The 16,045-nt window shown below is 43.7% G+C and overlaps 2 protein-coding genes and 1 long non-coding RNA gene across 3 annotated transcripts in view; 1 reads left to right on the forward strand and 2 right to left on the reverse strand.

Moving 5' to 3' along the window:
• Window positions 1-263: 263 nt before the first annotated feature.
• LOC147421735 (uncharacterized) lies at window positions 264-3,335 on the reverse strand. Its single transcript, XM_086502619.1, has 3 exons — window positions 2,005-3,335; window positions 1,087-1,926; window positions 264-1,009 (listed from the first exon to the last, which is right to left on the reverse strand). Exons 1-2 carry the CDS (start codon window positions 2,098-2,100, stop codon window positions 1,183-1,185), a joined length of 840 nt encoding a protein of 279 aa, XP_086358745.1. The 5' UTR covers window positions 2,101-3,335; the 3' UTR covers window positions 264-1,009; window positions 1,087-1,182.
• A 1,398-nt stretch (window positions 3,336-4,733) lies between these two features.
• Window positions 4,734-7,141, reverse strand: LOC147421736 (uncharacterized). Its single transcript, XM_086502618.1, has 3 exons — window positions 6,709-7,141; window positions 5,962-6,254; window positions 4,734-5,725 (listed from the first exon to the last, which is right to left on the reverse strand). The coding sequence occupies exons 1-3, from the start codon at window positions 6,902-6,904 to the stop codon at window positions 4,913-4,915; spliced, it is 1,302 nt and encodes a 433-aa protein (XP_086358744.1). The 5' UTR covers window positions 6,905-7,141; the 3' UTR covers window positions 4,734-4,912.
• A 629-nt stretch (window positions 7,142-7,770) lies between these two features.
• The window catches only part of LOC147421737 (uncharacterized), a 47,847-nt gene continuing 39,572 nt past the window's right edge, over window positions 7,771-16,045 (forward strand). The window contains exons 1-2 of the long non-coding RNA XR_015186860.1: window positions 7,771-7,926; window positions 8,009-8,259. This is a non-coding gene — a long non-coding RNA (uncharacterized LOC147421737). The remainder of the gene's footprint in view (window positions 7,927-8,008; window positions 8,260-16,045) is intronic.

Consider the following 16,045-nt stretch of genomic DNA (forward strand, 5'->3'; position numbering starts at 1 on the left):
CCCAGTGATAAAATATCATGATCATTTTTTTTGTTGACAGGTGCTAGTGTATGACGATAGTTTCCTTAGAAGAGCGGGAGGCTCATGGCAAGGGCTTGTCACTGGAGTCCAAGGCAAGGATGCGGCATTGTCTCACTACATCGAGCGTTTCAACCACAAAAAGGTTTATAGAAACAATTCAAGTACTTGGAAATTGTACTCATCTCACTTACGACCCATATATTCATTACAATTTTTATGTAGATCATAATATACCACAAGGAATACTCTGATGACAATGCAAAGTTCCCACTATTTGCAATGAAAGTTATTACAAGATTGTGTGGTGGGCACCCCCTCCCACTAAATGCAAAAAGACTAATTCTGATTGAGAAACAGTTTGCTCTACACGTATTTGGCATTGGGTATGGGTGCCAAGTACTCAGAGCCCCCTATTTCATGTCCTACACAGCTCAGGCTGGCTGTAGGGGTTGAAGACCCGGAAAGCTTAGATCCATACAACAAGCGACTGTTTCTGAGGAAAAGAAGATGCCTGATGCCCGTGGGGATGCTGCCATCAACAGAGGAACGAGCTCGTCTACAGAGCTTGCACATCGAAGAGGTACAAAGTGAGGAAGAAGGAGGTGCATCGAAGAGGATAAAAACGACGGGCTCAGGTCCATCTTCTCCCGCTCCTTACTTGTGACCGTCACCACCTCGCATGGCGCTTCGCCACATTTGAAGCTCCCCAAGCCATCTGTTTCTTCTCTTTGCGGATGTGTTGTAAAGAGCGTGTAATTTCTGAACTCTTAAGAAGTTCCTTCTGCCTTGCTCTATGAATTAGTCGTCTATAAGTCCATTGGTGTAACTCTAATAGGCTATTGGCCTTATCTTTTCCTCCCCCATGTCTAGTGTGCTCAAAATAACCTATTCTTGCCATGTAGTGGGTTTTTTCCATGCCTTCTGTGGACCATATTGATAGTGAGCCGTATGTCTTGGCAAAATATGGACCATGGTTGAACACTATGTGCTGCATTGAAATAAAACAAAATGGTCAGTAGAGTACAATTTAAAATTTTGTTTTGTATACGTAGAATGCCAACCCACCATGTAATGTGTGATATGTTGCCCACCCCACCCTGTAAGGTAAGCCTTTTTCCAATCCAACAAGGCTGCTTGAAATGATGTGAGCTTACTTTGGTCCTAAGAATGCTGCTCAACGTAGTGGAAAATTTTATCTAGTGATCTCCACACGTTCGCCTTGTGATTCTGGATTGCCCCAGCACCAGCATTGTCTTTAACCACTTTATGTAACTGTTTCCATTTGTTGAAGAGGTTTCTCCTTTCTTCTCTATCTGAATCTTTGAAGCTAAACCCAAGAAACCTTCTTGCCTTCACTCCGCCTATCAATGCTTTCCTCGGTACCTTGTACCGACTTTGAGACATCTTAGAGTCCTCTTCGATTTTGACATTGCCTCCATGCAAACCAATGTCTGAGAGCACTCCCTCTAGTGCTTTGATCACTCTTTTCGACTCACTCTCTGGCTTTAATGTCCATGCAAAACATATGTACAAATGAACCACCTTTTCAATTATTCGACAGAGTGCATGAAGTGTACAGACGTGAACTCTACTCAGAGGAATATCAAGCACTGGTTTAAAAGTCTTATCTTGAAGATGTCTGTTGGGAGCTCTATTCCATTGCACACTCTCAAGAGATTGTGCATCAGCCATGCAATATAAGCATGGATTTGCCACAGTTGCTCCATGTGTTATGTTGTGCATACACTTAAGAGTTTTTAAGTCACCTGCCATGTGCCATTCCACTGTGTAGTGACCAAATCCTTCCATTGAAAGAACGGCTCCGTTTCTTTGTTCATCGATGATATAAGGAATTTGGGTTTGACTACAAACCCAATCGAGGATTTCAAAAATTTCCTTATCAACCTGCACTGAAAAACGAAAACACAAAATCAACAACCAAATAATCAATATTTTTGTTATCATAGAGTGAACGAAGTATACCTGAAATGATCCTAGAGTTAGAATGTTGTTTTTGGATTGCACGCTGAAGTATCGTGGATCCTCTTTCGTTATTGATGGATCTAGAGCTCTGTTCATGAGGGTAATGGTGACTCTCTCCAGCTTCTTGTTCTTCAGGACCTCGCACTCGTCGAACTTCAAAACAAACTTAAGAACCCCTTTACTTTCATGCTTAAGATTATAAAATGACCCCTTTCTCTTAAAAAACTTCCAGATTTTTCTCTAAAATCAATTTAAAAATCCCTTTTGTTTATATAATCATATCAAAATTTTGACAATTAAAAAACTCACTCATGTGAACTCACGTGGTCACTTACATGTCTAAGAGGTGAACCCCCCGAGTTCTAAAGATAGGGACAACAGTCCTATAAGAGGAGACAGCTGGGTGTGGGGACAAAATCATGTTGAAAGCATTGTGCTTTTACATGCAAACTCAAGATGATTGGTTATCATAGCATCCTGTGTAGGTACATTTCTCTTTTTGGTTTGTAACTTTTTGTGGCAGTTTCAAATTTAAGCATGTGGCTTGGCTTTTTGTACAGTGGTTGGAGAGTTCTATGGAGAGTCAGACATGTACATGCATTGCCACATTGTTAGTATGCATCATGTTTTGTATGGTTACATAGAGCTTTGAAGAGAAAATTGAGGTAATGCGGAGGTAGTGTCTCTTTCAGTTTCTCTTTGTGTGAAATAAGTGTTATGTGTGCATGTAATGCCACATGTATATTCCATTATGACTAAGATTTACAACATGCATTCTTCATGTTTCATAGCCGAGAGCATGTTGAATATTCACTCATTGGGTGTGCGACTAAAACATTCAATGATGAGGTATTACCTCCCTAGTTCCTCTCAAGCCCTATCTTCTTTAAGGGATCATAGTGCCATGCTTTCAAGAGGCGCCATGGGCTATTGGTATACTTTGTGGAGATATTGTGCTGATGCAAGAGTAAACTCCTAGAGTTTGTATGTGGAACCATCCCTATTCTTGCAACTTGCCTAGCCATGAGGCATGCATATGGTTCCACTGGCAATCACAAGGATTTGATGGTGTGGTACTTACAACCTTAACTCCACCCTAAAAAAACAAGGTGAGGAGTCACGAGGGCCTGCCAATGCAAGGTAAATTTTCTAAATTTTGTAGGTCTTCCCACTTCAAATATAAAATCTAGAGGTAAATTTCGAAATTTGTAGGTGGCATTACACTAAACCTAGGTTTTTTTTTCAAGCACTCGTCTAAGCCTTAAGTAGGAGTCCTTAGTAGAGGGCTTTGATTGTACTAATAAAAGCAAAGGGATTTGATTGTACTAATTAGCAAGAATGGGCTCTAAATAAAGCATGGTCAAAGCAGGCTCTTGCATGCAGCTGAGGGGCGTAAGTAATTAAATAAAGCAAGCCAATTTCACAACCATTGTCAGCCAAGCCAACCCTCTGCAGCCGTACTGAGCACCTCCCTCGCGCTCCGCAACCTCGCAAAGACAGGCGACGACATTGCGAATCGCGGACATGACACAACTTGACGTGCTTGAACTCCTGTAAGCCTTTAAGGCTCGCCAAAATTTCACACGGCTCCAGTCTCCACGTGGACGCCATAGAATGAAGGACGCCTAAACGGGCCCAACACTAAGGCCAACGCTTTAGCAGGCCAAAAAGCAAAGAGGAGGCTTCAACCTCCATGGATATGGAAAATGATAATGCTTGGTACTTTGTGAGGATGTCACCCTTTAGTAGGACAGTGCTTTTAGTTTTGATACACTTTGTGGATGTTTGTCTTTGGAGACATTGATGGCTAAGTACACTCTTGATTAATTTTATCCATTACACCTTGTTATTTTTTGGTTAATGGAAGCATATTGCTAATGTATTTGAGGCGGCAATGCAAACGAGGGCATCATATGATGAATGTAACAATTATGGCTTTTGCGATTAGCACTACTGACTTAGTCTCTTCCTCCATTTAGTTTCCATAACTAGCACACGGGCACTCTTGCCATGAATAATTGTAGCTACCATCAACTCTAGATTATAGATTATGTGAATGCTTGAAAAGGATGCAACTCTTAAGGGCTTGTATTTTTGAACCATGTAGCTAGCTAGTTTTCCTCTTTGGTTTTCTTCATGTATTAGCTCATTCTTTATATGGTTACAAACTTACACAAGCAACAACATCTAGCAATGCTACTTTGAGAAAATATTTAACAATGCATGAAATGAAATGCATCTCCTCACATTGATAGCAATGCATAAAAAAGCACACATGTTGCCATCTCGGCCAGCCAACTCTACTCATCATGGCCAGTATGGTTACACATGCAACAACCTTTACCAATGCGATTTTTGAGGAATAGTGCATTCACCAATACATCACATAAAGAACACTTAAATGTAAAACACTTAGGGGACCTCCAAGAAGGAGAGGGGGGGGGTAACCCCCTCCCCCCTCAACTAACTACACCTCAAAGAGGTGCAGTTGGATTTTACACAAGTTACCTACCCCCCACCTCTGTGGTGTGGGTGTGGGTGGGTGGGTGTGTGTGTGTGTGTGTGTGTGTGAGAGAGAGAGAGAGAGAGAGAGAGAGAGAGCAGGTCTTCTCAATCAAATCTTTCAAAATCTCCGGGAGGCCCCTTCTTAGCAATGGATCTACAATCCAATAGCAAACGTTGCCCTCAAATAAACTCTGCTTTGTTTTCATTATCAAGAAGAACTTGAAAGTTGGAAAGTCTAGTTAGTATTTGGACAATTGGAGGCTACAAAACTTCTAAGCCTTAAGGAGGGCCCTCTATGTGAGCCAAATCCCTCTATGTAGTATTTACAAAAAGGGCTTATAAATAGGGGGGAAGAAAGGAGGAATTGTTACAATGGAGAAGCCTTAGTGGGGCAAGTTCAAACTTAACTAGAGAAGTTACCCCTGGCTGAGTCCCAAGAGGTCAAGTTTGAGGATTGGAAGAAGTAATTGTCAGGGTCAATAAGGCTCCCCCCAAAGGAGGCCCCTTGGGCAAGCATGGTGCAAGGGCTTGGCAACCCTAAATCCAGCCCAAATGGAGAGGAGTTCCCTGCCATCCCTAAATTATGTGTGTTTAAGCTTGTGCTTAACAGCCGTGTTGATGGTAGGCCAGCCAAAGAATTGAATGTGCTCTCCACTGTCAAATCCTCCTCCTCATGCTTCCCACTTGTTGAATGCGACTCCAGCGATGAATGCTGCCTACTGCTCCCATACGACTCCGGTGTCGCCGCATTGTCCCACATGTTGAAGCTCGCAGCCTCCGCAGAGTAACCTAGCTGCTTTAACCTTACCTCCCCACCTGTCATGATCCTTGCTTGCTCTTGAGCCAGAGCTTTCTGCATGTAATTTCTTAAATCCCCTTCTTGTGATGAATAAGCTGATGCCGACGCGTGGTAGAGCCGCTCCAAGGAGCTTTGTAGAGAGGAGCTAGTCCTTGTCTCTGAAGCACCAAACTGTAGACAGGAGCTTGCCTTTGTCTCTGAGGCACCATTAAATTGCTCCATGGCATCTGTGCATGCCTCTTCTAGGTCACCGGGAACTCCCTCTATCGGATCGTCAAACTCAGACAAGGTTGCCAACACTTCATCTAGGCCAGACGACTCGCTTTGCTCGCCTCTCATGCCATCGAATGCGGACTTCAACTCGTTAGCTGCGCTTGTGCTTTTCTTGTAGATGCGGCAGAGCACCCAATCATCCAACTGTTGAAGAAAAAAAGGCCGGTAAGCAAATGATCACACCAAAGGTGAATTCACATGTGATTTTTCTTCAAGTTGGAAAACAACCCAGCACATCGCTGTGTGCATAGGCTACCATCTGAAATTCTTGGTGATTTATGGAAGGCCAACAACACAATGTGCACTGTTCACTTTACTCTCATGTGCATAACATGTATATATGCACACCCACAGAAAGAAAACTTGGCAAAGAAAATTACCCTGAGAGTGCTCTTCCTCTTAGCGGTAGAGCGAGGCGTATGGGTATCGGCAAGGCGGTACTCATGCATAATCCAATTTGTTTTGATGCCCTTAGGTGCCTTCCCCTTGTAGAAGACAAGGGCTTTCTTCACCCCCACTTTCTTGCTCCCTTCAATTGTGCTGATAGGCTTATCTGTGCCTGTGGCTTTCCAATAGCCGGTTCCTGCAGCACGATTTGGGCGCGATCCATTTGGATACTTCCTGTCTCGGGGACTGAAGAAATACCATTCCCGTTCTCCGAACAGAGCTTTTTCTGCAAAAGACATCAGAATGGTACATGAGTTGAAAACTTCAATAACTCAGACAGTTTTCTCACCTTCAAACCAAATCATTTGAGGTTTCTCTAAACTTTGTAGGTCTTCTTGCCTTCTAATTAGAATTTAGAGGGAAAATTGAAAATGTGTGGGTGGGATAATTACACTGAACTTACATCGAAGATCCGTGCATGTTCTGAGTTAAAATGCGAACAAGGCGTCGAAGTGCAGCAGATTGCATGGCATTTGCATTGTAACGATGATGACAATTAAGATAAATGTGCTTAATTTAAGCTTAATTTGTGTATATTGGTAGATTAAGGACTAATTACGTGCTAGTTGCGTTGAGATGTTGAACCCAATGCAGTGTTACAAAACCGGATGAATCTAGATCTAGAAACCCAAATGTGGAGAAGTGATTATGGCTGGTTTTGAAACTGAAGGATCAATTACCTGGAAGGTCCCATGGATCGTACTTGTAGAGCTCAATCTCAGCAATGATGGGGACGGCGAAGGGCTCACAGGCGGCCTTCTTGCAGAGGTAATGCACAACTAGCTCCTCGTCTGTGGGGTAGAAGCGGAAGCCAGCGGGCAAATTGAGCTGGGAGGAGGGAGCCCGAGTGGGATCCTTGCCCATTTCAGCTCTCATGGTGATGTGGTGGGAAGGTCTGTGTGTGCGAAAAATGGGCGAAGGGAAATGAGGTTGGGGGGCGGGGGCGGGGGCGGGGGTTGTCGGGTAATTGGAGTCGCAGGAACGATCTGGGTTTTGCTTTATATGCTGTTTTCTTCAGAGGCAGAGAGAGAGAGAGGCAGCGAGGGAGATGTGGGCGGCCTATCGTCCATCTTGTGTCCTAAAGAGATGCGCTCATGTGCCTCATCATCAGGTGCTGTCAAGGCTGCTACTATTGACCGCTAAATGGGGGCTTAATATAAACATAGTGTCCAGCGTGGCATAAGTCCGGACCCTCCTGCGCACGTGGCATTACCAGGGGCGGCTTTTTGGATAGCACGTGGAGGACCCCCGGCCCGCCCTTCCTAAGCCGCCAGGCCCAAGCCTAGCCCATCCCAGACAGACGGCTGCGATTTCCCCTATCTGGCGAGTTTAAAATGAGATAATCGAATTCTAATTTCTCTCATAGGGCTAAAAGATATTTATTAACGAGATTTCCTTTTTTTTTTTGGGTCTCCAACTTTTAATCAGCCCGTCATTTATTTACGCTAAATCTCTATACGAATTTTGATTGGTGGAATTTACTATATCTCTTCTTGAAAAGTGAAAAAGGAAAAGGCGTTTTACCTACTATTATTTCGGACAAAAAAATTGCTGCAGCTGGCCCTTTCTGTCTGTGTCAGTGATGACTGAAGCGCTGAGCTCAGCCTGACAGCGACTATTTCAGCGCACGTTGGCTTTCCACGGTGACTCCACCTGTTTTCAATTTTTTGCGCGTGCGCGAGTCCTCGGTCGTGATACCAAAAGTTGACACGAGCGTTGACCCGGGGTCGAGAGTCGAGACTCGAGAATAATTGCGAGCCGGAGAACGGGCCAGTTATTGGCCGGCTTTTGTGGCCTTTTACAAGTGACGTGGCAAACTGCCCCGCTTCCGTTTCAAAGAGGACCCTGTGAACAGGAGAACTGCTTCTGCTTCTGCAGCTCAAAGCGTACATGATAAGGTTAGGTCTTTACTTTGTTTATGTCTTATACTCTGCTAGCTTGCTCTCTTGCGTTTGCTAAGCCTGTGCCTGCCCACATCAGTTGAGGATAGCTAGTAATAGGCAGATGGGATGCCGCTACCGGACTATACTTCCGATAATCCGAGACCGTACACAACAACAAGGGAGACACACAAGACAGGGGGGCAGGGCTTACCAAGGCAAGCAAATCCATACAACATCCACTATTTGAGAGGAGGAAGAACATCCAGCTCATTCTGCAACCTTCTTTCCTTCCAAGATTTCTGACTCCAGGTGGCTGATTTCATTTTTCTCCCACTCCTCTCTGGTCAGGTACTTGTCCTGAATCTTGACAAGTAGTTCACCTGCATGTACCCGGTTGTAATGGTATTCAGCATCCTTTAAAATCTCCTTCGTCGTTCAGTAGATTGTCACATTATCGTCAGCTACTTTGGAGCACCTGAAAGTTAATGTCAAACAACAATACTCTCAGGACTTGGGAGTCTGGTAAGGTCCCTTGAATATCAGAAAATTTCTTTGTCGCCAAATGACCCAAAGAAACTCAACCTTAGCTTTGATACAAAACAGACTCTCAGCCCACGTGATCTCCTAGAAGCAGGTGTTTCCAAGAGGGTGTAAAACCGGCAAGGGCTGTAGCGTTGGTTGGGTAGGTGCGGAAGACCTGACATATATCTTCAATGCCCTGCAATCTTCCTGATCCTAAATTGGCTTGTAACATCCTTTTCCCTGTCCAAATGGCCTTGTGAAGAATTAACCAAAGTAACACAGATTTCTTAAGCTCAATGGCTTGGGACCAAACCAAGCCGAACTTGAACTCCCAGTGCTTCTTAGTAAGTACAACCTTCCATCTTTTGTTGAGGGTTTGTGGAGCAGCGGAAATGAAATGATTTATTAACGTCTTCAAAAGGCCAAAATGACCTATGAGACCAATCCATTACAAACTGGTGAATCTGATACCATGTCCGGGTACAAAAAATGAGATATAAAAACGAATCTAGAAGTGCTACTAGCTGGAACTGGGTGGGGTATGTGTGACCATTGATACGATGGGTGCCCGATACAAGAGGGTGATATAATGGGTGATGAATCCATCCTCATCTGTACTTTGGATGTCGAAATAGTATGTCTTGAATTCTCTGCTGTAGTCTCCGACGATGTTGTGAAGCTCTTGTCCTGAGTCATGGGTGTCTCAATCTCTTTGGCTCCAATGCTCGGTGAATGAGAGTACCGCGGGTGTGAGTATGAGCTGAGCTTTGCAATGGTGGCTGCTCCTCTATCTGTCCAGTGTCTAGTGTGAAGAAATCTGTAATCTGTCTCTGGGATTGTCTCTTTCAAGATCTCTTGAGTAAATTATCTCTGCGTCTGTGCAACTCAAGTAGAGGATCAATTGGTTCTCGAGTGTGGGTGAGACAACTTGAAACCACCTACCCAAACAAAGGCATTAAGGTCCACGTTGGTATCCGAGTGAAGATTCTAAGCCCATGGCTTCCAAGCTTCTGATTATAAATGACCATTTTAATCTGTCATATGCTTTATCAAAGTCAATTTTGACAAAGTTAAAGTTTTGACCAGATCCAGTAACATATTCAAAACCTTCCTGTAATGTAATGACTGCCTCAATTAACATTCTTCCCTTATAAACCCTTTTTGTTCCTTGGAGATCCATTCATCAGTAAGACGTTGATCTGGTTAGCAACCGCTTTAGCAAAAACCTTATAGGACGTGTTGAGCATGGTGAGAGGTCGTAAATTCGAAAGATCATCCTTTGCTTCCCTCTTATGAAGGAGCTTAATAACCCTTGTGTTAATAGAACAGGGGAGTTCTTGGTGGCCAAGAGACTCTTCCCGTACTACAAGGTGAAAGTAGCAAAGAACTCAGCAGGGAGCCCATCTAGCCCCAGTGTCTTGTTTGGTTTCATGTTTTCAATAGCTTGATAGATGTCCGAGATGGACAGAGGAGATATGGCACTCGAAGCTTCCTGAGAGGAGATTAGTCTTTGTGTCACGAGGTGGTGATGTAGCAATGTCCAATTGGAAGGAATTGGCCGAGAGGACAAGAAACTGAACCCAAAAGATGAGCAGAGGGGCCTAAGGGGGGTTAGGGATCAAAAATCTTAACCCCTACTAACTTAAAGAACTTATGAGCACCGACCGAGGGGCCTAGGCCCTAAACCCACATAATCAAAACCTTGAACTCTGGCTGGCAATTCTGTAAATTGCTTGACATGATGATGTGGCACAATGGTAGGCTGTACGGATTTCCTCATTTTGCGCTTGCAGATTTCAACAGTTTTGGCGTGAACTTTTAGAGGACAGATTCTTTTGGATGCAAGTGCTTTTAGAGCTGATGCTTTAAAGCTCTGCTTTTGGGCCATAGTTACATGGGACGGCGGGTCGGGGTCGAGGTCGGGGTCGGGGTCGGGGTCGGGGTCGGGGACGGGGACGGGGACGGGGACGGGACAGCAAAAGTCATGAAACGGGGACGGGGGTCGGAACGGAAAAAAAAAAGAGAGTTTTTTTGGCATTTTTTGACCTACACACATGCCACACACATAGAGCATCACTTTGACCACAAATTTACACTAAATAGACCAAAGAGCACGAGTCATATAGATAGAAATGTGCTAATAAAACATCGATGGATACAAAATGAAAAGTGCATGCCACAAGGGCTCAAGAGTCAAAAAGCCTAAAGGACTTAGGACAAGCCTCAAGGATAATAAAAAGTACAAAGGGCTATGTAGTAGGTAAGGGTCGTAGACTCAAGAGTCTAGACTCGAGAGTGATCAATGATCATCAAACTCAAGAAGTGCTCGCCTACTGAATCTCCATATCGTCGTCGTAGTCGAGGTCGTCAGCTACGTATGAGGCCTCGGGAGGCTCGCATTGAGGCTCAAAGTCCTCCTCTAGCTCCTCCAAAAGTGTATCGACCATAGATGGATTCTCTTGTGCCATCTCCCACTCAGTGAAGGGATCTGTCTCGTGTGTGACACTCTTGGCAAGCATGCGCAAGTTAGCGCTCACAAACACCAAATCATTGGCCCTCTCGACCCCAAGGCGATTCCTCTTCTTAGAGGCAATGTGGCTGTACACACTCCATAGTTGCTCCAAGCAACTAGTGGTACATGCTTGGCTAAGGACACGAACAGCCAAGCGCTGCAAATGTGGGCCATCTCCTCCATATCCTCCCACCACAAAACCGAGTCAATCTTGTTGCGATCAACCTGTGCATCTACACATCCATAGGAGCCCTTCTTTTGTCTGTAGTTGAGTAGCTCGTCTCTAATCTTGCGCCTAGTGTCATTGCTAGGCTCAAGGCGCTTCAATGCAAGCCGCCATCCTTTGCTCACCTCCTTGTTGGTCTTTTGACGCCTTCCCTGAAACTCAGGGTCAAGCACATAAGCTGCCGTATGAAGTGGAGAGTACTATCCATTCCACCTCGACTCATGTTGACCGCTGGGTCAACAACACAACATAACTCAAGTTTCGTACCAAAGTCTTATCTTTTGCGAGTTATGAAATGCTGCGGATTATGGCTATAAACGTCATTTGTAATGAGTAGTTAGTCTAGTTTCAGAAGCCGGGGTGCTATGGCACTTCCAGATTGTAAATACAAAGCCATTTGACCCTTTCAACCCCATTTTTGGTTAAACCTAAGGTAGCCTTAGTATATGAGGTACCTAGGTCATTTTGTAAAAAGACTTTTTCATAATCAAAACTTAGCGCTGCCGTCTACTATGTGTGAGAGAGAAAGAGAGTGAGCGTGAGCTTCATCCTTTTGCTACGCCCGGCTCGCTCAACACATTGGAGATCCGACTGGACTGCACCATTGCTGTAGGCTCGAGGAGAGCTACGCGACAACGCCAAGCATTCCACGCAAGACGAAGCGCACACTCCGACGCGTCTACGAGCTATTTGTGGCCGTAAGTGTATCAAACGATGTCTGTTTTCTGCGTGCTAGTAGTCTATAGAATCGTGGCGACATAAGCTACGCACAGGTACTCATAAATTTCAGTTTCGAGCACTTTCAAAATTCAGCTCTGTCATCCTACACGTTTTCCGCAGATGGGTTTAGAGTGAGGGTTTTGAGTGTAGAAGCTTAGGGACAGGTGTATCCTAGTGAGGGGATGGTGTTCCTTAAGTTTCGTATGAATTTGGCATGATTAGGTGAGTTACCTTCCGTATGTGTGTATGTGGCTAGGTGGTGTAGTTGAGAGCAGTGAGGTTCTTGATTGTGGTTTAGTTGGCCTTCCTGAGTGTTGTATGTGTAGGATGGTCTCAGCTTGACAAGCTTAAGAGATTTCCTCCGTGTGTCTATCGTGTCATCTGTGTCCTCGATTGACATTATGTTGATCTAGGTAGTGTTTGTATGCACTTCATGGGTGTGTGAGTCTCTCTCGTCCAACATTGGCGCCGCTGCCGGGGACACAAGGACCTAAGTAGGTTTCCTACTAACACTCGTGTGATGGTTGCTTGATTTAGTTTCGGCTAAATTAAGCGTTTTTCTTAAGTGGATCCGGAAGAGGATATTCCGCGATCAAGTGGATAGCCAGGAAGCGTGTGTCTTGCCGAGGGTCTGCGACTAGATAGGTTTAGTTAGGATCTATGGATTAGAGTAGTAGTTGGTGGTCGAGTGATTTGTGAGGTGATAAAAGCGTTTACTAGTCCATGTGTGGCAGTGAAGCGTTTTTCTACTCATAGATGCAAAATCCCATATGATTTGTAGGAGTAGCTTTAGGTAAGTGATCCGATTCTGATCTAGAGCTATTCAACATTGAATTATTTGCTAAAGTGTTTGATTACATTTGAAATCACGAAAAAGTGTGCTTTTGAGGGTAAAAATGCATTAAACAAGCTTTTGTGGATATTTTTGTATGACTGACTGATGATGTGCATATAAAAGAGTATTTGCAAGGGTTCTGTGAAGAAAACCTGCAATTTGTAAACATAGACATCCTACGCGTAAGATGTCTCAAGGGGGTTCTGGAGACCAAATTTGAAAATTTTGATTGCACCAGTGTGTTCAGAAGGGAGGGTTTACCCTAAGTATACATTGAAACTAGAGTTTTGACCAACTCTTGACACCCAAAAGACAAAAGACGGAGCGTCAAAAACGCGAAAACAAGAAACTTAAGATTCTGAGCACAATTTTGCATAAAAACTGTTAGGAATGCTTGAAAAGTAGTGCTCCAGACTTGGAGAGGCCTGTGGATAAATTCTGCCAAAAATTTCATCAGCAGACATCCTACGCGTAGGATGTCTCTAGGGCACTTTTGGCAGGGAATTTGGGAAAACTGAGGTTATCAGTGGGTTCAGAGGGTAGGTTTTACCCTAGTAACATATTGACTTGAGTGTTTTTCCCTATTTTTGTTGACCAAAAGCCAAAAGGCGGAGTTAGAAAACGTAAAATTGCAGAAAAGGCTTAAATTGAGTGATCTTTGCATGTTTTTGCAATTGTGAAGCATACTTGCACTTGTTGAGAGCATAAGGAAGCATCAGGGACACTTCAGTCTCAGAAAATCAGCAGTAGACATCCTACGCGTAGGATGTCTCTAGGGTGATCTGGTGGAAATTTTGAAGTTCTGAGTTGACCAGTGTGTTCAGAAGGTAGGTTTTACCCTATTTTCACCTGGAAAGTGGAAATTTGACCAAATTTTGACAGATCAAAGCCAAAAAACGAGAATTGCCAGACATCCTACCCAAATTGTGTCCAAGGCCTAATTTTGAGACCAAACCATAGGATGACTCCATAGGCATGTTCTAAATGTTGTATTGAGTGCATGTGATCAATTTCATCTCATTTGGGTCACTGAAAGTGAAGATTGAACAGACTTTAGTACTTTTGACTGAAAAAGGCAAGAACAGCTAAAATTTGGGTCTTTTGAAATCCAAACCAAAATCTGAGCATACCACTGGGTTGCTGACATCAAGGGGAAGCTGTGGGACAAGTCTGGGGTCAAACAAGCCAAAAAGACATCCTACGCGTAGGATGTCTTCTGTGTGATTTAAGACTCTAAACACATTTCTGAGAATACCACAGTGATCAGCACCTTAAGGAGAGTCTGTGGTCCAAGTTTGAGTTTATTCTGAGCAAAAACACATCCTACGCGTAGGATGTCTAATGCATAATTCTGAAACCAAAATTCTATTGTGACCATACCATGCTGTCATATAGCCTTAGGCAAGCCTCCTAGTCAATTTTGGTCCAATTTGGAGTTGATTTGACTTAGGAATTCATCAGACCAGACATCAAGCTTCTGAAGTAGATTCTTGATCATTTGACCAACCTATAGGTGTCAGAATCAAAAAGTAAAAATAGCTGTGAGTTAAGTACATCAAGGGGAAGCTACAGTGCAAGTTTGAGCTGAAACAGAGCAAAAAGACATCCTACGCGTAGGATGTCTCAAGCTTGATTTAGGACTCCAAACCAACTTATGAGCACACCATTGTGATCAACACATCAAGGAGAAGCTGGGGTGAAAATTTCAAGTCATTCTAAGCAAAAGACATCCTACGTGTAGGATGTCTCAAGGCCATTTTTAGGTCCAAATGAAATTCTGAGCATACCATTGTGTTGCTGGACTCAAGGGGAGTCTCTGGACCAAATTTTGTTCAATTCTGAGCATATAGACATACTACGCGTAGGATGTCTCTAGGCCAGTTTTAGGGTCCAACTGTACTTTTGACCATACAGAAGTGTTCACAGTCTCACAGAGATCCCAAATCTTTTTTCAAAATTGAGTTTGGACTCATTTTGACCATTCTAAACTGTATTTCACTGTTTTGGTCATAACTTTCACAAATGGTATCGGATTGGAAAAGTTTTTATATCAAAACGTAGCCTGAGACCGGCTCTACAGATCTTAGAGCAGAACTTGAACTAAATGTATGTCTACAGCAACCATTTAGTTCAACTTTGAAAAAAACATCGTTTGAGGCCTCAAAATTCATCCGGAAGCCAGGGGTGTCTGAAAGCGACAATTTGCGAGAATTGTGACGAAACGGTTGCGGTTTTGGACATAGTTTCGACTTTTCCCTAACCAAAGAACTTGAACACAGTGGACTAAGTCTACTTGAACCAAGCCAAAGCTCTGAAGCCCAGAAATCATGTCTACCCTAGATTCAAACGCAGCTTACACAAGCTTGGAGATCCCAACGATAGAGGAATATCCTGCCACAATGGATCTTCCAAACTTGCAATTGATAAAGACCCATCTTGTTGAGAGAGTTTGGATGATTGGTCATGAGAGTGAAGGACTATATAGATACATTGACGACAATGAGGTCAATCTTTATAGGTGCTCAGATCCATACCTAGAAGAGATAACGGATTACAAGCTCTTATATGTCTACACATACAGAGTCGACTGTCAATGGAGATCTATTGTTGTCGACAAGTATAGACGAGAATACAGAGTTGTAGAAAGCACAAATCCACAGACTGTACTAGAAAGAGGATATTTGGTCAATGAAGGACCACAAATGCCTCCACCAAACAGGAGAATTCCTATAGGAATTCCAAGAAGAGAGCCACTAGGATTCCCTTCAAGAGCGATAACGAGAGAAGGATTGGGAGAGTCTCTGGTTAAACTTGTAGACAATCGACGAGTTAGACCATCCAAAGTCCAGAAATGGGTAAACAGAAAATACTCCGGAGATAAAGATCCGAGAGATCATGTAGCGGCTTTTAGAAGAGTGATTAGAGCAGAGGAAGTTTCAAATTTTGCGACACAGTTTGCGGGATTTGGATTGACTTTAGAAGATGATGCAGCTACATGGTTCGACTCGGTGGAAAAATGGGATTTTGAGACCCTAGATGAGCTGTTTGAGGAGTTTATCGAAGAATTCTCGCCAAAAGGCATTGCTCACAACACGGTCTCGCAAATCCATAGATTCAAACAAAAAGAGGATGAATCAGTACGCAAAGCATCATTACGGCTCAAGAGATATGTTAAGCTCTGTCCGAGAGCGGAATTACCTACGCAAGCACGACTGATGCTGATCTTTATCCAGGGAATGAGACATGCGGGTCTTCAGAAGGATCTGCATATGATAAGGAGGATGACGCTAAACGAGTTGATCAAAGAAGCTCTTTATCT

This window comes from Adiantum capillus-veneris, chromosome 27 (assembly GCF_014529385.1).
Source record: "Adiantum capillus-veneris isolate H3 chromosome 27, ASM1452938v2, whole genome shotgun sequence".
Classification (NCBI taxonomy): Eukaryota; Viridiplantae; Streptophyta; class Polypodiopsida; order Polypodiales; family Pteridaceae; genus Adiantum; species Adiantum capillus-veneris.

Excerpts from the sequence above, each read along its gene's own strand:
- LOC147421735 (XM_086502619.1), bottom strand. The coding sequence starts at position 2,100 with ATGAACAGAGCTCTAGATCCATCAATAACGAAAGAGGATCCACGATAC. Across the intron at positions 1,927-2,004 it reads TAACTCTAGGATCATTTCAG|GTTGATAAGGAAATTTTTGA; the intron begins GTATACTTCGTT and ends TTTTCAGTGCAG.
- LOC147421736 (XM_086502618.1), bottom strand. The coding sequence starts at position 6,904 with ATGAGAGCTGAAATGGGCAAGGATCCCACTCGGGCTCCCTCCTCCCAG. Across the intron at positions 6,255-6,708 it reads CGATCCATGGGACCTTCCAG|AAAAAGCTCTGTTCGGAGAA; the intron begins GTAATTGATCCT and ends TGTCTTTTGCAG. Across the intron at positions 5,726-5,961 it reads AGAGGAAGAGCACTCTCAGG|TTGGATGATTGGGTGCTCTG; the intron begins GTAATTTTCTTT and ends TTTCTTCAACAG.